The sequence below is a fragment of the Dermacentor albipictus genome, chromosome 8 (assembly GCF_038994185.2).
Source record: "Dermacentor albipictus isolate Rhodes 1998 colony chromosome 8, USDA_Dalb.pri_finalv2, whole genome shotgun sequence".
NCBI classification, from domain to species: domain Eukaryota; kingdom Metazoa; phylum Arthropoda; class Arachnida; order Ixodida; family Ixodidae; genus Dermacentor; species Dermacentor albipictus.
The window spans coordinates 106,616,705-106,636,045 of NC_091828.1; the positions used below are offsets into that span (position 1 = coordinate 106,616,705).

The following is a 19,341-nucleotide window of genomic DNA, read 5'->3' on the forward strand; positions in this document are numbered from 1 at the left end:
TCGGCCCGAGGCAGATTTTTCGGGCGTTCTCTGGTTCGTGCTGTTTTTATTCGCGCGAGTGAAATAATTTCGGGCACAGTGCGACGCGGAGAAGACCCCCCTTGCGCTGCACCGCTGGGTGTCGTAGCGTGTGGAAGCAGGAATAATCGGGCACGGCCGGCGCTCGCATGGTTTCGGAATGTTTCCCGAGCAGACGACACACCGATGGCCGGCCCCTCGCTTTTCGACGTCACACAAGCCCTGTCAGAATGGCAGTCGGTCAGAGTAAAGCCCCTTAAAACTTGTAAAGTAGCGACACTCTCCTCCTCCGCCTTCACTCCTGCTCGGTTCTCCTCTCTTTCACGCTCTCCGCTCTCTCCTCGTCGACCGTGGCGCCGCCTACACTGCTCGAGCGTAGCAACGGCGCCAACACGCGCTTCTCGCCACTACGCGTGGACGCTTCTCGAGCGAAAATGGCGCCGATACACGGTGCGAGGGCCCACGTGACACTATTAGGCCAATAGCGGCGCGGTGTCGGCCTCGGCCAGAGCGCGCGAGGAGGAGGCGGCATTCTTCAAAGCGTGGCGCTACTTTACGAAGTTTAAGGGGTTTTAGGTCAGAGGCGTCTTTTGAGACAGTGGTTTCAGATTTGAAATATCGGGTCAAATTGTGCCCCGAAAGTCGAGTCGTGCGTGCGTGTTGTGCGTGCGCGGGCGTGTTTTGTGTGAGCGTATCGTGCTCCTGTCCTAACCAACACACTGGAGCAATGGGAGGCACAACTCGCCAGCTCAGACCCGAAGGTGCAGAAGGCCGTTCTTGGTCACGTTCGGCTAGCGGCAGAAGCCAGTGGAGCCCTTGACTTGGGGCGCCACCCATCAAGCTCCTAATCCCCTATCCCCATTTCCCCAATTCAATAAAGTTATTCTCTCTCTCTCCTGTCCCTCAGTTGCAATAATAAATTGAGAACGTTTGGACGATGACGTCATGCACATACCATCCGCCGATTCTGGCCACGTTTCTCGGGCAGCAATTCTCGGCGGCATCTTATATACCTTTTTTTTTTTGAAATCGCGGCGTAATCGGACAACAATTCTCGGCTTTTTTTTTTTGAAATCGCGGCGTAAGATATAGCATCCTGGCCCGGTCGGATCGGATGCGCGTCGCCAACGGAATTCGTCGATGTCCTCACATTTCCTGCGGCTGCGCTATCGCGTACGTCGAACGCGACGAACCGCACGCGCATGCAGTTACGACTTGCGTACGCGTCAGACTTCCGATTGAAACATCGAGAGAGAGAGAGGGGGGCATCGGGATGTTGGCACTAAAGAAAACGTTGCGATGCTCGTAGTGCCAGTGATGTCACCGTGTTTTCCGTAAGGCTTGCGTGATTAGAGACCTTTAGCGTGTCCGGTATTCGGGCAAGCGCGGGCGGTTTTCCGGTTCAGCGGGGGCGTCAAGGTGAGCGGCCAGATTGGTGGCGCCAGCTGGTGGCGCAAAGCTCAACCACACAAACGCAGAGCTAATTACTATATTCTGCTTAGCTGCTGGCGTAAATTTTCGACAGTGGCGTAATCGTGTTCACAATTGCGCCGCTGCCAAAAATTCGCACGAGTGGCGAAGCAGGATATGGTGAGTTACTGCAGTTTTAGCTATGCGTTTGTCTGGTTGAGCTCTACAACACCAGGCGGCTTCACCGCTCACGTTTACGCCCCGACCATCCGGTAATCCGCCCAAACCGCTCCTGTTTACCGGAATAGCGTACAAGCTAAAAGTCTCTGTTATGGCTGTATACGGTGCGAAGGTTAAGCGGAGATGTCGACGACACAAGTGTACAAGACAGGCGTAATGGATAACATAGCCCTATCGGCCGCCTGGGGTTACTGTCAGGGTCGCGAACGTTCGTGTGGACGAAGTCGTTGGGACGGGCGGGGGCGGTGGGAGGGTGGCGACGTCAGTTTGTACGGGCAACAAAGTTTTACAATTTTTCAGCCAAATGACAGTGACAGTGACAAGAACTTTATTCCTGAGGAACCCGATTGGGGGGAACCGAAGGCTCCCCGATCAAGTTGGTGGCTCCGCCCACGACGGCCGGGACAGGGAGGTGGTGACTCTCCCCGACGTCGCGGGCCCTCTGGACGGCCTGTAGCTGGTTTGTGAAATCCGAGCTCTTCAGCAAGGCGTCCCACTTGGGCTTGTTATGAAAGTCGGAGCCCGCGTTGTACGGGCGCAGCCAGAGCATGTGGTCGAAGGAGCAGCACGCGTGACCGCATTTGGAGCACGATTGCGGGAAGTTCGGGTCTATCCAACTCGTGTCGCGATTTAGAACTAGAAAGGTGCAATGTAGTTGCATGGCTAACATGCCTACCGATACGGTTGGAGGTGCTCCGAAACGGTGAGTACCTGCAACAGACTTAGAGCCATGGCAAAAACGAAACTGCCTTGACGCTTATGGCAACGAAACAGGATGCAAGAAAGGAGAATACGCAAACGAGCTGTCAGTCTTTATAAAGAGGAAGTCCGGTCTGTTGTTATTCAGTACAAAAGTAATGCAGAAGTAGGGACATTTGACGGTCACGACTGGGTCACTTATAAGTCGGGGCACTGGGACATATTCACTCAAAAGTTGGGACTGTCCCACTAAATTAGGGACGGTTTGGAACCCTGCGTATTATTCTGGACATTGTCGAATTCCGCCTTGTTGTGGAATTGTTCCATTCATTATTGTTTAATTCATTATTCTTTATTACTCTCTTATTGGCTCGAAATGCCGCCGTTATCCAATTCGACAACTTCGCGCCCCAATTCGACTATGCTCAGCATAGTACTTTTAATGGTGATCATCGTTTATTATGCGCGTAGAATCTCCTGCAAAAATCCCTAGAGGGTGGTGCCCGTGACCTGACTTTTATGACGTGTTTCCGCCGCCATCAATCGTTTCCGCCGCATGCAGCCAGCAAAAGCATAACCTTCGAGATCTGCATTTGTTACCCAGAGCGGGCCGTTGCTGGGACGTGGATTTGGCTACCACCTATTCTGGCACTATAGTGTCTTCCGAATGTGCAAGCACGGCAGTTCATCCAGCATGGTAATGATAGGTAGTACAGTGCATGGACTTACCTAAACGTCGTTCTCCTTCTTCACACGGCTCTGCGACAGTGCTTAAAAAAAAAAAGAAAGACTATAGAGCTGAAATTTGGGCTAGTTGGTTACTCACGATCTTCAAATACCAGCGCGTAAAAAACAAGGGATGAACATTTTGTCATACGATACACCTACATGTGGTGCTCTAGACACTCGGTGTTAGGCTGCTGAGCACGAGGTCGCGGGATCGAATCCCGGCCGCGGCGGCCGCATTTCGATGGGGGCGAAATGCGAAAACACCCGTGTACTTAGATTTAGGTGCACCTTAAAGAACCCCAGGGGGTCGAAATTTCCGGAGCCCTCCACTACGGCGTGCCTCATAATCATAAAGTGGTTTCGGCACGTAAAACCCCATCTTTTAATTTTTTTTCTATACACTCTAAAAACAGTGGCACCCATTGGGGTGTACATCTGCCACGCAACGATAATCGTTATCTGTCTTGTCCGCATTTCCTACCTTTAACGCTGCGAGCCCGGTACTTTCCTGTAACGAACGGCATGCGCGTTATCAGCACGACAGTGCTTTCTCGGCAGGAAAGTAGCGAGCGCAGCGTTTTCAAGAAAGGAAACGCAAGCAAGACAGATGACGATTATTGTTGTGGGGCAAGATACGACCCAAAGGGTGTACATTTGTTTGAGAGTGTGTCATGCCGACCCGAGGGCGCCAACTGCTAATAGCTTCGCGCGCTGTGTTTTCGCCGCTTATACTTTGCGTTGAAGAGAGACGCGCGGGCCCGTATATTGAAAGTGATCTGCGAAATCGGCAGAGTGCGGCATGAGCTGGGGGGAGCTCCGCGAGCTCTGTGTTCTCGCCGCTTCGTTGGCGTTGAAGCGAGAGGCAGCCAGAAGGTGAATTTTGAAAGCGATCGTCCTACAGGACAGACGGTGTCTTTAAACTTTAAACGGATCCCGGTAACGTTAAACGTCTCTGCCATGCACTTCTCTTTGTTAGGCCAAACTAGAATATGCATGCAGTGTCTGGGACCCTTATACTAAATGTAACGTTTATGTGGTCTTTAACAAAGGAAGGCTGTGAGGTTTATGTTTAACAGATTCGCTGCGTTAGACGCACCCTCTGTATTGATGGAAGCTATCGATCATACAGCTATTACAGGTACGATGGCAGAAATTTAGTCTCCCAAGTCACCACATTCACCACCTTTTAATTACGGACCCGCCCAAGAACCACCAACAAAACTCACTCGCGCCATATTTTGCACGTACTGACCTGTTCAAGCTTTTTCTTTTTCGAAGACCATACATGAATTGTCTCACTGAAGTAGGTGATCAGACTGCGAGTTCACGTTATCGTGCCTACGTTGTTATTGTTTAATTTTGTTGTTTATCGCTGTTTTATATTTCTTTGTATTGTCCACCATGCTTGGACTTCATGTCAGTGGGGACGAAATGCGAAAACACTCGTGGTTCTCAGAGTTAGGTGCGCGTTAAAGAACACCAGGTGGTCCAAATTATTCCGGAGTCCCCCACTACGGCGTGCCTCATAATCAGTTCGTGGTTTTGGCACGCAAAGCCGCATAGTGTTTTTCTAATGCTTAGACCTCGAATCCGCAGTGTCGAATAAATGAGTAAATAAAATTTTACAACAAATTCAGCCAAAGCGAGATTTCGTTGCAGTTGGCCTTTAACCAGTTGGCCTTTGACCAGTTGGCCTTTAACCAGTTGGCCATCTGTCGAGGGGCGACCAGTTAACAAATGTCATTAAGGCCCCTATCGTATGGGCGAAAGGAAAACGGTATAAAGAGGCTCTGGGTAGTGTCAAACTGCACAAGGTTTCTCTCACGGATATAGCAGAGAATACAGGAATAGCGGATATTGTAGTTGACATTAAGAGAGAAAAAAAATGGAGCAGAGCAGGCCATGTAATGCGTAGGCTAGATAACCGGTGGACCATTAGAGTTACAGAATGGGTGCCAAGGGAAAGGAAGTGCAGTCGAGGACTGCAGAAAATCGGGTGGAATGATAGAATTAGGAAATATTCAGGCGCAAGTTGGAATCGGCTAGCGCAACACAGGGTATAATTGCGAGATCGCTTGGAGAGGGCTTCGTCCTGCAGTGGACGTAAAAATAACAATGCAAAGAAGGGGTAAGGCGTGCAGACGCGGACACAAGAGAAGTGGACAACACGAACGCCGACTATCAACTGAAGGAAGCACTGAGAAGAAAAAAAGAAGGAAGACACAAAACTCATCTGCGCATGCTCTGGAATGGTAGCGCCACGTGTCAATCGGGTACACGTGCCGGTCTACGTGAGTGGTAACTGTTAAGCATTTCATCTCTTCCTTATGTAAGGTAGTCGAAGGCTCTCACGCACGCACTTCCTCCATTATTGATATAGAGATGTAACTGTTAAGGCATTTAATCTCTTCCTCGTGTGACGTAATCGAAGGCTGACTCACGCACGCACTTCCACCATTACTGATATCGTCTGCACGCCTCACCCCTTCTTTGCATTACGATTCCTTACCGAACTAGCTCGGCTTTCTGTCGTTCTAAGTACGTAAAGATAGGCTCACGATGATGATGTAGTGAAAGCTTCGGCGGAACGTCGTCCGTAGAGGAGTTCTTAACGTTATATTTTTTTCTGGCAGTAGAAGAAGAGAAGGGCGACTTCGGGCTCGGGCAGGCGTCCTCCTCTCTTTGTCCGCCTGCGTCGCATGGAGCCATCAAAGCGGGGGGATCTCGGCGCCATAACTATACATCCCGAACGCTCCGCACTCTCCACGACGTGTAGTAGTAGTACGTAACGCGGAAACCACGCTTTGACGCGCCCGTGCGAAGAGACAAAAAAGAAAAAGGAAAAGAAGAAAAGGAAACAGAAAACCTTTTCCGCAACTTATGCGTGCGCCTCGCCGGGATCGCCCAACCGTGAACACGCTCTGCGCTTCGCAATGCGAGCGACAGGAGGCGTCCGTTCCGAATGACTGAGCCGCAGTCAGCCTTGCGGGCTTGGGCGACGCGCGCGGTGCCAAGTGTCCGAGACGCTCGCGTGCGTGTTTGGGCTTACATATTTTTTTTACGCGCTGTTCCGGGGCGTGAGACACTTGGCGAAGCTTGCGGGGTTTTTTTTTTATGCGATCGTCTCCGGTGGTTAGGCTTATGCTTATAACGCGGATGGTTACGCGTTACGCTTTCTTTTTAACTCGAATGTTGGCTATCGTTCGCGGGATTCGCTCCCGAATGCCTTGGCGCGAAACCACGGGCTGAGATGCAGAGAGAGAGAGAGAGAAATTGAGATAGATAGATAGATAGATAGATAGATAGATAGATAGATAGATAGATAGATAGATAGATAGATAGATAGATAGATAGATAGATAGATAGATAGATAGATAGATAGATAGATAGATAGATAGATAGATAGATAGATGAGAGAAAGGCCGAGAGGTTAACCAGGACTGAGCCAGCGCCACCTATGTAGGTGGCGTTGACTGGACTCCGTTGGCCGAGCTCGGTGGGGAACCAGATGGAAAAGGAGCTGGTGCTGACAAATTTCAAGTGGAAGAAAGCCGAAGAGAAAATTCCGAAGCGGACAGCTACAGGGCTGTAGACGAAGTTCCCGTTGGGATGATTAATGAACTAGGTCCAAAAAGTAAGGAATCTGTGTTCGAAGTAGTAGAAAAAGGTTTAAAAGGTAGGCTAATACCAGACTAGTTGGCGACAAAGTAGAATGAATTTATAAAGGTAAGGGGAGAAAGATAGAATTCACTTGTATAGGCTGTTCACCATTACATCGGTCATATAGAGATTAGCAATGCAGGCAATAAAATTAAACTGCATGCATGGGCAGGGAATAATGACATTTGGGAGAACTTCAATATGGCTTCAGAATAGCTAGGCGTCTTGATGATAACTTATTTATCCTTACTCAGTCTATTGAACTATCTTGAGTAGAAAGGAGACCGTTATATGTGGCCTTTTGAGACATTACAGGAGCCTATGACAACGTAGACCGCAACATTTTGTCGGATATTCTGGAAGGGGAAGGTTTGGCCGACGATTGTGTACAGGTTTTGAGAGAGATTTACTTGGAAAATGACGTTTGCGTTGAATGGGAAAGGATGAAAAGCGAGGAGAAAGCGGATGTAAACAAGGGACTGAGGCAGGGGTGCCCTTTATCCCAACTGCTGTTTATTATGTACGCGGTGCGAATGGAAACGGCGCTAGAGGGAAGTAATATCGGGTTTAATCTCTCATACATACAGACGTGTACAGTAGTGCAGCAGCAGCTTCCAGGTTTGTTTTATGCGGACAACATCGTGTTGCTAGCTTATAAGCAAAATGACATGTAACGTCTGGCTAATATCTGTGGACAGGAAGGCGAGAATTTAGCTCCGAAATTTAGCGTTAGAAAATCGGGCGTTATGGTATTCAATGAAAACAGTGAACAGACAGTGGCAATACAGTGCCAGGAAGTACCTCGGGTAAGATAATATAAATATCTCGGTATATAAACGAAGGCAATAGATATGTGGAAACACAGAAAAAAGACAATAACAGTGAAGGGGAAGAGAAATACAGCCATAATAAAGCACGGAGCGCTATGGGGACACAATAGGTACGTGGTCCTCCGAGGTATTTGGAAACGTGTTATGGTTCCAGGACTTACATTTGGAAATGCGGTTGTTTGCTTGAAATCAGGGTACAATCAGGACTCGATGGGAACCAGAGGTCAGTGGGACGCTTCGCATTGGGCGCTCACGGGAAGACTACAAATGAAGCTGTGCAGGGTGATGTGGGCTGAACTAGTTTTGAAGTGAGGGAAGCTCACAGTAAAATTGATCATGAATAGCGACTGAGGAATATGGAAGAAATTAAATGGGCTAGGAGAGTTTTCAGGTATTTGTACAAGAAAAATATTGATTCACAATGGAGGAAAAGAACTAGGAAGCTTACCAGTAAGTATGCGACCTGCATGGTGAGTAACATGGTAACAAAGAACGTCAAGCGGAAAGTCGGAGAGTCGTTGCCATGGCCATGGCAACGAGAGGCGCTGGCTACCACCCCCCGCGTTACATATAAACGGGGACGTTGGAATAGCCGCCGCCGTAGCGCAATTGGTATAGTGCAACGTACGCGTAAAATTCGGAGGTTGTGGGTTCGGCTGCCGCCGGCGGCAAAGTTGTTACTTCGTCCTCTCGAATTCATTTCCATTTCGTTTATCATTTCTACACTTCAAATAAAACTGCAAACACTTTCCCCCATGCTTCTTTTCTCCTCTTCGTTATCTGTTGGCTTCATGTGGTTGCGACCAAGGAGGGTCAAGAAAGACAGCTGGAGTGGAAACAATGTGCCGAAGGTGAAGCCGCACAGGAGGGGCACGATAAAACTATAAACAAATGATAAAAATGGTGAAGAAGCACTTTTAGCACACTTCCCACGAGTTAATCAACCTCCGTGGTTAATCGTGGCTTATTTTGCCAGGCAGATCCTTATCTACGTGTATTTCTGTATTACTGGTTTTAGTGTGAAATCTGAGTATCCTGGCATTGTTGTATTGGGAAGAATACCATCAAAATTCAGAAGTTATTATTTTCGCTGGGAACAACTAGCCTTTATTTTCTAGTTAGCCTAGCATTACAATAGCGGAACCGAATCACTTAATTTGGAAGCGGACATCACCCGAGAAGAGGCTCTATTTCGGGTGGAAGGGCAAGCATTGGCTTCACCTTTCCTGGTGGGAAGCTACGGGAGCTTCCACTCCGGCAGTTTTTCTTTGACCTGCTCGGTTGCGACTAACAGAAATGGGCCGCCTCGGTTCCCCTTCTTCTAGTGTCAGTTGCGGTTGCCACTTTACCACCTTGTTGCAGCCTTGTTAGCCACCTTGTTACAGCCTTGTGCGTGCCATGACACCGTGCACCGTCCAGAGGACGCCGAGACTATTTTTATTTGTCACACCAGCGTCGTCGAGGCCAGCCGCTATATATATATATATATATATATATATATATATATATATATATATGTGTGTGTGTGTGTGTGTGTGTGTGTGTGTGTGTGTGTGTGTGTGTGTGTGTGTGTGTGTGTGTGTATATGGCTGCGAGGAAAATGAAACGACCTTCGTAATGCCAGGAGACGCTTGTCGTAAAGTGTTTTGCGCGTCGCCATTTGCGCGGAGTCCGAAGCTCAAGTTTGGAAATGCTCGTGCTGCCGCTTCCGAGCGCGACCTCGCCGCAAATTTCGATTCCACCGCTCGCAACCGTGTGGCGTAATGCTGCGGAAAGCTTCAACGCGAGATGCTTAAAGTAGCGCCAGGTTTGTTGATAAGCGAGTAATTTAGCGTGGCCTTGCCGTTAGGCCTAGCGCCGTCTGCGCGTGTGAGTGAGCGTTGGCGGTTAGAGCGGTACCGTTCAGCTCGGTACCGCTTCCCTCTCGGCCAGCGCATGCGCGGTGAACCTCGCGAACGCTCAATCAACGGCATCGGCAACGGTATAACGGCAACGCTGTGCTACAATGGAGTGTTTTTACTGTGCTTAGCGTTTCCGGTCTATCGCTGCTGAGTACCGGTTGCTTCCTCCAACCGCTCGTGCGCAGGGTGGCATCAGTAACTGCGTAACGGTTGCGCTGTGCTTAAGATATTGCAATACTTTACACTGTGGTACTTCGCCATGATGGTAACGTCAACGGTAACGGTAACGTCAATGATTCGTAATGCACCGCTGAAACACCTCCTTGGTATGTGCTAAAACATTTTAGCCCGTAATCCGAGATCGGCGTTCACCATGACGTTGACGTTAACAGTGGGCCGTAATGCACAGCTGAAACATTTTTGCCCGTAATCCGAGATCGGCGTTACTACACCTTGCGCGCGGCTACGTCTGCGGTTGGCTCGCGCCGGAAGAATCGACGCGTCAGCGCCTCTGGCTCGTGGCAGGGCCACTCCAATGTAAAAGAGTGGGGGGAGAGGGGGGAGGTGCTAGATGGGTGGGGGGAGGGCGAAAAAATGGCGCTTCTTCCTCTTCACAAGCACCCTCTCTTTAATCGGCATCCGCTTCCCGTGTGTCGCGCGCGTGTCGGCAGGCGGCTCGCTTTTACCGCCGCACGTACCATAGGTGTGGCGGAGTCGTGTCGCCTAGCGGGCCTGCACGCGAGCATTGTTATGACACTGTAACGCCAAATGCGCCGAGTTTGATGTCTCGAAATGCTTAAGCGCGGAAAATTTAATGCAAGGTCCATAGTTGCGTTCTTTATATATATATGCTGGAGTGAAGTTTCAGCCGCGGATAGTTTAACAAAGCAATTACTAATCAATTAAGTCGTACACTAACTAAGCTATGACTAGAAGGAAAAAAAATAGTTTTTTTTTTAATACATACGTATTCTCCATGACTGTCAACTGGCTAGAAGTTGTGGCACTTTGAAATCTTGCCCAACATAACGTAAAACTATTCCAGTTGGTTTTTATTCCAAACCTGCCATTAGCCCTCCGTGATAGGTCAAAATGACTTGAGTCCAGGCCATATGGTCTTGGGTGCCACGCCCAAATGGGCGGAGCCCGAGCCATTTTGATTTATCACGGAGGGCTAATGGCAGATTTAGAATAAAAACCGATTAGAATAGTTTTACGGTGTACTGACCCTTCTTTTGTTATGCACTGACAGCTGCCAATGTTGGCAGGTCATAAAATAAGTTTCTTATTCAGGCATGTACCTTGCCACCAATGCGTGTTCATAGAAGGCTACGGGCTCAGCTGGTCATAGTCACTCAACAGCATTGAAAAGTGTATGCTGAGCTGTGCTTTCAAAGTGAAAAAGCAGAAGATTGGCGACTATTTCTTGCCCTAATATGCCTGCAGCACATGTATTTGGAAAGTAAAGAACACTTTTTAATGAGGTGCATTTTGTACATTGTCAATTTCTTTAAAGTTTCTATATCGAATTACACTATATATCGAACTAATTCCAGTTTTCTTGCGTGTTCGATATGTGCAGGTTTGGCTGTATGTTCAAAAATTATTTCATGGCCCCTTTAAACCATATCAAAACATTTAGGCCCTGCCTTGAAGGGGATAATACTACGAAGTCAGGTTTAGTCTCGTTGCTCAGCTGTGTATTTGCACTACATCGTGCCTTGAAAAACCAGTGCTCACCCTTTCTTCAGCAGACTGGGTGAAGCAGCAGCAGCAGTTGGGTGCTCTTGACACCGGTGTGTGAAAACTTGCATGCCTGGCTCACATGCTTGAGATAGAGGATGGACATACATGGTGGTGTAATTGCTCTAGAGAACTGTCAGGAAAGAGCACGAAATTTGGATACACTACTTGCATCTGCTTTCTATAGTTTGCCTAACACTTCGGTGCTAGTAACCTCAGGGAGCGCAGATTTAAACGTGGATAAACCAAGTGCTTTTACACCGTGGGTCGGCATACTCATTAACGAGCACACTAACCTATACTTGCTCCAGACTCATTACGTAAGTGTGGGGTAGAGCTTTAGTGAGCGATGGAGGGTGTGAGTGAGTGTGAGAATAAGAGTGAGTTCTGGTGAGTTTGAGCCGCCATAAGCAAAAAAAAAAAATGAAGAGTCAGTGCCGGTTAATGTGAGAAGGCACGGACTTCGGTGAGTGTGAGTGGATGTGAGTAATGGGCGTGAGTGGGCGCCATTAGGTGTGACAGAAAGTGATTACGAATTCGTGAGTGACCGCTGGGAAGCGTGAATTGACGTGAGTAGGAACATAAGTACATGGCGACAAGCGTACGTGAGTGCATGGCCTGCAAAAATATTGGTGAGTGAGCGTGAGTAAATATTGGCTTATACTGCCGACCCCTGCTTGGCACACTGGGCTTGGTTCATATTTTGTTTCTCCTCCATTTAAACTTCATTCCTTCTTTCCTTTTTGTTCATTTGTTGTTTCATTCCCCATTGTGCAGGACGAGACGGGAGCCTACTTAATAGACCGGGACCCAACCTACTTCGGCCCCATTCTTAACTACCTGCGGCACGGGAAGTTGGTCATTAACAAGGACCTCGCAGAAGAAGGTAAGCCTGAGAGACAAACCTGTGTCACATCATCTGTCCAGTTGGATGAAAAGCTACAGTTTCAGCAGTGAAATGCATGTCCCATAAGCTATGCAGCCATTGAATTTTTTTACTGCAGGCATTATGTACATTTGCACATGACAGCCTCACACACATGTATGTAATGCATCAGAGCTGCTAGTCACTAAATCCTCTCCTTGTCTCCACCTGTTGCCTAAGTCTAGTGGTCGAGTACTAGGCAAGAGACAATATTTTCCAGCTGACTTCATTGTATTTCTTACCTCAAACCACTGCCTCCTACTAAAAGTATTTCCTTATGCCTTATTTTGTATTGGCTTTATGGGTGCCCTAACATAGTTTTGGATGTGTCTGCACATATGTAGCTGTGAGCCTGAAATGCTCCATTTCAAAAACGCAGTAAACAAAGTGATGAGCAAAACGTGAACAAGGTGAATGCAGGAGCCAACGTTTTGACAAGTGGACTTGTCTTCTTCAAGGCGACATATGCTTTCCTCGCCACAGTATATATTGGTGGCGTTCTTCTAAAGGGGAGAGGGTGTGAGGCGGGAGGACGCGGAAACGAGGGAAAATGTGTTAGCGTGTTGAATGTGAAAAGGAAAGCAGAGGGCACTCACCTTGTTCCTTCATCTTAGACTCATACACTGCTTTGCAAAAACAAGTCTGAGGGCTGTCAGGTTTTGGAGACAAATCTGAAGCATATTGGAAGCAATTAGAGGGTTGTTAAGTGTACAGAAATTATTAGTCTAGGAGGCAAATAGAAAGTTAAGGAAAGCATCAGAAGGAAATTGTGGTGCAAGGCACATGAAGATAGTGTGAAGAGGCCATGTAGTTTTTTTTTTAATGTTATAGTTGACCCATGCACGTATCTCACCAACACTATTTTGCAGTAGGGATTTTTTCATTGCTGAGCATTTTTGTCATACATAACGTAGTAGAATTTCCGTAGAAACTGAATAGGTATTAGTTTTGATTTAAAAAAGACAGTGAAAAAAAGCTAGTGCATGGTTCGTATAGTTGTTGCACTTCAGAGAGCCCTAAATAGTTGCAAGTGTCCAGTGTTACACTTTACTGTGTCATAAACTTAACTTGCAGGTTTTGAATATAAAATCTCACCAATAAAGCAGTTGGTCCATCAAGTAATCAGTCAATCAATCAATCAATCATATCTGTGTTGATGCTGCTGAGAAAGATACGAGTGTATGTTGACTATAAATGAATCACCTTGTCGGCCATTGAACCAATCAGTTATTCATTTGACCATGAATCAGCCTATTTTATGTTCACAGCAAGTTGAAGGCCTCTCCCAGTGATTTTCTATGACCTCTCCTGCATCAACTGACCCCGCCCTATGCCTGCAGATATCTCATTTCGTAACGCCTACGTCCCTGCTGTCTTCGACTGTGTTTCCTTTCTTTTGGCGCCTCATTCTTTAACTCTAATGGACGACTGATTATCTGCCCTACGCATTACATAGCCTGGCAACTCCATATCTGCCTCTTAATCTCAAGTTAAATACTGGCTAGCACTGTTCAATGTAGTCCACACTACTGCCTGCCTGCCTCTTGACACTGCACCTATTATTTTTGGGGGGTTCAATTCCTCACTGCATGGTGTTCTTAGCCTTTCATTGTCTGTTGGCCTCCCATGTTCCTGTCCCATACCTTGGCACTGCAAAATGCAATGACTGTGCACTTCCCTTTTGAAGGATAGCACAATAAGCTGCCAGTCATGACTTGGTAATGCCTGTCATACGAATAACTCAGTCATGTATCTATGTGTTTACCTTCCCAAGAGTCTCCATATGGGTATAGCTGGCTGTTCTATAGATGCATATCTAGATGCATGTGTCTGTTGGGTCAACAGGTGTGCTGGAAGAGGCCGAGTTCTACAACATAGCCGAACTGGTAAAGATGGTGAAACGGCTCATCCAGGAGCGCCAGCAGCACCACAAGTCGCGCGATGCGCGCAAGCATGTCTACCGCGTGCTCCAGTGCCACGAGGACGAACTCACACAGATGGTCTCTACCATGTCTGACGGCTGGCGCTTTGAGCAGGTGAGTGGCGCAAATGTGACGTCATGGACCAGGCAGCACAGCTGCCATCCCCAATGCTCGTTGGTGGCTGTTCTTCATTGGTGCACTTTACTGGTACATTGACCATTGCCAACATGCATTGACTCTTTTATTAGTATTTAAGAGACAATAAAGAGAAACACAAAATTTTTCTAAACACTCTTTTCGTTCATTTCGCGGAAGTGTGCTGGCTGTTAAAGAAGAAACTGAAAGTCATAGTCTCTGGCTGAACAATAATGTTCAGTCTCTGGCTCTATTATAATGCAGTGTAGTCAATTTTTATCACTAAAACATTAACTAGGCTCGAACAGATGCTTTGCGAATACGTTTCAGGTAAGCTAGTCATATAGTAGCAGCCATTCATTCTTGGAAAGTTTGTTTGCAACTAGGCTCTAAATTTGTTGAGAGGCTATTTGGGCATTTATTTTAACGACAAGGAACAATCTTTTGTTTGAAACTGATCCTAATTGTCCGTGATAGTTGACTGCCCTCCTTTTCACTGGTCAGTACAAAACTGGTACCCAATTATACTGATGTAAACAGCCTTACTGTAAAGATACTCGTCTGCATTTGACTTTTCAGTATTCAATTCGGTACTCGATACTTACTGTTAGTATTCGATTCACATTCTGGAAAGTTGACATTAGCCCACCTCATTCATTGAGTTCTCTAGTGATTGCCAGGGTACATAATGTCCATCCTTTATTATCATTAATTAACCCTAGGCAACATTCATTGGCTGTTCTTCTTTTTTAATGTTAATTGGTGATCGCTGATGTTTCTTGACTGTCCCTTATTGACATTTATCTGCCATCACCCACGCCTATTAGCTGGCCTTCATTGGCAAAATACACAAGGCCTCAGGTGTGCTGTGGCCTTGTGTATTGGCAGGTCAGGACGAAATGTGAGCAAAGAAAAACAACATACACATTTGCCTCTCCACAATTTTCCTTTGTGTCGGGCACTGTTGTGATTCATCACAGCGATTGAATTTTCGGTCTTTGTTGTATTTGGCTAACAATCACATTAAGATGTACAGATGTTAAAAAAGACAGTGAGATATGCTCCACTTTGTTACTCATCATGTTTCACTCTTGCCTACCTGTCCAGTGTGTGTCTATGCAGTAAAACCTGCTTGTTGCTATATTGAAATTATAGTTACTACAAAAAATGCCAGTGAAGAATTATTGCAATAGAGAATGCACTTGACTTTGCTTCATGAATTTATCGGAGCACTTGCTCAATTGATAAAATCCAGTTGATAATTGATAATTGATAACTGAGCTGATAACAACGATAACTCAATTGATAATTTACCAGTTCTTCTTTTTTTGTCCTTTAAAAGGTAAGTAGCTACAGAATTAAAAGTAATGTAACTGGGTATAGTATGGAAACAGGTTTACCCGATATCCAGGTATATCGAGCTCTATGGTCGTATTCTAGGGCAGCCGTCAAAGGTGTCATAGTAACATGGATGCAGTTTGTTTAACCCCTTCTGTGCCATGGATGAGCTGGTTTCATCCAAGTGCTGTGTGGAGCTTCCGGTAGATGGCAGCACATAATTGGTGGGGTAGTGCAAGCAGGAGTGAGTTTATTCTGGTGGAGGAAGTAAATTGAGTTGGCTACTGGGGTCTTTAAAGATGGCGCCACTGGCAGCTCTAGCTTCGGGGCCCTTCTTCGCTAAAGAAGAAAAGCTGATTTCAGTGATGAATCGGGGGATTTCGAAGATTAAGCATGCTGCTCTTTGAGTGAAGGAGACGCCGAGATTCTCGATGCACTCAGCTTGTCTTCCGAAGGTGGTGCTTCTGGTGGCTTTGACGTCCCAAGGCAGCAGTGGGAATTCGACGTAAACAAAGCCCCCTGCCTGGCTTTAGGTTTTTGATGTACCCAGATAATTGGACACTAAAGGCAATTATCAAGTCTAGGTAAAGTCATAGATTAGGGATCGAGAATCTCTAAGACGTCAACATTATTGTGAACAGAGCCTTAGTGATTGAGAAATTGGGGTAAATGCAGGACACGACTAGAGACTCCTCAAAGGTATTCCAAGTACTTGCTTGATGAAGAAGGCACTCCTCGTTTAAATTCTGTCACCAGTACTCAACCACTTGTTATGAAAAGATCACTTTATTGCATTAAAAGACAAAAGGAAATGCTAATTGTCCAGTGCTACTTCATATTTTGAAAAAAAATGGCTGTGGCTTAGGTAAGGTTAAGCCCAGGATGCGAAGCATACTAGCCTTTATTTTAGTTGTTGAACCACTGTTTAGCCTGGTGAACTGCTGTTGCTTGGCTATATTTGGTTCGGCTAGACGAAGAAACAACTCATGCATTACTTCTTCGCCTTCAAGAGTGGAACGCGACAGCGTTCCCGTCGACCCGCCAAGGGGTGTAAGACAATGGGCTACAGGGCAGCGACTACGCGCCCCGCATTGGACGCGGTGAGCGTCGAGCAAAGCAGCGTTCGGCGCGGCAACGAAATGTGCGCCTGAGCAAGAGACGCACGCCTTAGAAACAGCGCGTTTCTAAGGCAACACCGCATTCACTAGAGGCGCTTTTGTACCGCTTTGAAGCGTTGTACTCGTGGCTCAGTGGTAGCGTCTCCGTCCCACACTCCGGAGACCCTGGTTCGATTCCCACCCAGCCCGTCTTGCAAGAGTTGAGCCAAAGCCACTTCTCCTCTGTCGTGACGTCACGGTGTCACGTGATTTCATGGTCACCGCCGCGCCTGAGGAGCTGGGTTGAGCCCTCGTAATATGCTTCGCACAAAAGAACTTACTGGCTTTACCCTTGACAACAGTGCAGGGGTGGTCGAAAGGTTTCATTTTCGCTCGGCTGTGCTATGCACGCGCTTTCGCATTTCAGTAGTTTCGTTATCGCGTAGTGCTGCGCTGGTTTTGCTGGCTCGCGAAACTTGCGCAAACTGCAAGTAGCAGAGAATTTCACTTACATGTGATGTCACGTGATGCCCGAACGGCCCAGGCCACTTGACCAAAAGCAGCTGCAGTGGCGAATCCACAGCTCTGACTTGGCTAGGTTTCTCCACGGCTGTGCATTTGCATTTTGTACAAAAAAACGACACCGTCTGGCAAGCGCCGTTTTGCTCACCAACGGCAGCAATGGAGAGTGATGGCGTGTGCAATGTCGCCACTCCTCAGTTGGGTGGCAGGAGATTTGAATTTTGATAAAGGTATATTTGGATCCTTGAGATGCAATTTTCTAGTGAACAAAATCTTTTTTTGGCACGAAACAAGCCTTGCGAGGTTTGTTGGATGCTGTTTGAACAGTCTATGTCGACTTAGTATTTGTCTTTAGTGTCCCATTAAGACATTTGATGGAGAGGACACGGGTGTCCTCCGTGTTTCATGTGCTCTTTTTGCATCTATCCCACGATATGTGGTATAGTGCTGTTAAGCTTCAGTCCTGCAATAATGGTTGAGCTGTTGAATAAATAAGCATTCAAGACATTGTCTGCAATGTTTTTTTGTTAAGAACTCTGTTATTTTTTTAAGATCGGAATTTAAAGTAATAGTACGGCACAGAAGGGGTGAAAGCCAGTAGCAAGTACACCTCTTGAGTAACATTACTCATCATTTGCAATCTCTTTGAACTATGATTCATTGCTAGCTTTGATGTGTGCTGTAGGATTTGACATGTACATGCCTGTTTATTATCACTTCCATATCCCATGCAGTTGATCAACATCGGTTCGTCATACAACTATGGCAATGACGACCATGCCGAGTTCCTCTGCGTGGTGTCGAGGGAGTACCCTAGCTCCTCGTCTCACACAACAGACCGCGAGTTTGAGCCAACCGACCGGGCCCAGGTATTTTGCCATGATTGTGCTCGGTGTGTTATAAAAGATTGATGGATTGAGTGAAGGTTCTTATGGTGCAAAAGCCAGGTATGGCCAAAGAGCACAAGGCACATGCTAACAATGGTTGACGGGTTCTGAATTCTGCATGTATTCTGGCTGTAAAAGGGCCTAAAGAAAGCATTAACTGTAGAGTGCCTAAAAATGTTAAATTTATTACAAGTACAACCACAGAGGCATTGAGATATGGTAGGATCACAAAAGATTCTATGTAGTGATGAATCAAAGAGTGAAAACTTTCTGTGTCCATGATTATATTTAAAAATCAATACTGTCTCATCAGGGCCCTTAATGTAAACAGATAGAATACGAGGTGCAAAGAGATGAATAGAAATAAATGCACAACTTACTTATTCATACGTGTTGGTTCATGCCTGTCCGTAAGCATTTGGTTTGTTTTGTAGCATGAAACATGGGGGCAAATAAAAAAATATATCTGGATGTGTTTGTGTAGCAGGGCGTCAGACGTGCAATTTATGTCTGTATTAATGTATTCTTCACTTCCCTTCTTTTTTGAGGGAGCAGTCTTTGAGTGAGCACTTGGATTGCGCCAGGTTTCGACAAATCTATGTCCACCAGAGGTGAATTTGACTGAGGCTTTCCGCTGAATTGCAGTACAAGCTTTAAGGTGTAGGTGTATCTGGAAGAAAGCGTAAGATGCTCTAGAAATTCCAAGTGCGAATCTATGCCTTGAGGACAGGGCACAAGAAAGCGACCCTCAGCGGAGTGTACTAGCTATCAATGATCATTGGGAAGAGCAGAAAAGACACTTAATATCATCACTGTCAGACATCCCTACAAACTTTAAAAAGTGTTTACTAAAGTCACCATAAACCTTTTCAGTTCTTTGCTGAAGTGCATGCATCAACTGAGAAGCTTTTATATATAATGGTACCACGTTCCAAAATTGGATAGTTGGAAAATGCACCATTTGTTTGCCAGCTTTACCCGACCTGTAGCCCAAAGCTCAGTATCATTATTGTTATGATCATTATCAAAAGTATTCGCTTAAAAATTATGTATGAATATACAGTCAAACCTCGATATATCGAACACGGATATATCGAATTATTGCGTATATCGAACAATTTCTATATCACACGGAAAATCGCATGCATTTTTAATTCTTTATTTCGAACGGGGCAGGATGTAAAATGGATATATCGAAACCGCCGCCCCAGACCAAGTGCGCTCTGTTGACAGTAGGCGAGCTTTCCCGCAACACTCTCGAAGATAGCGGCAGCGCGATCGGCGT

General features: G+C 46.5%; 1 protein-coding gene across 2 annotated transcripts in view; it reads left to right on the forward strand.

Moving 5' to 3' along the window:
• The window catches only part of inc (BTB/POZ domain-containing protein inc), a 35,338-nt gene that overhangs the window by 6,423 nt on the left and 9,574 nt on the right, over positions 1–19,341 (forward strand). For both annotated transcript variants that reach the window (XM_070523951.1, XM_070523952.1), the window contains exons 2-4: positions 12,008–12,116; positions 14,001–14,191; positions 17,904–18,038. In XM_070523951.1, coding sequence (XP_070380052.1) covers positions 12,008–12,116; positions 14,001–14,191; positions 17,904–18,038 — 435 coding nt within the window. The remainder of the gene's footprint in view (positions 1–12,007; positions 12,117–14,000; positions 14,192–17,903; positions 18,039–19,341) is intronic.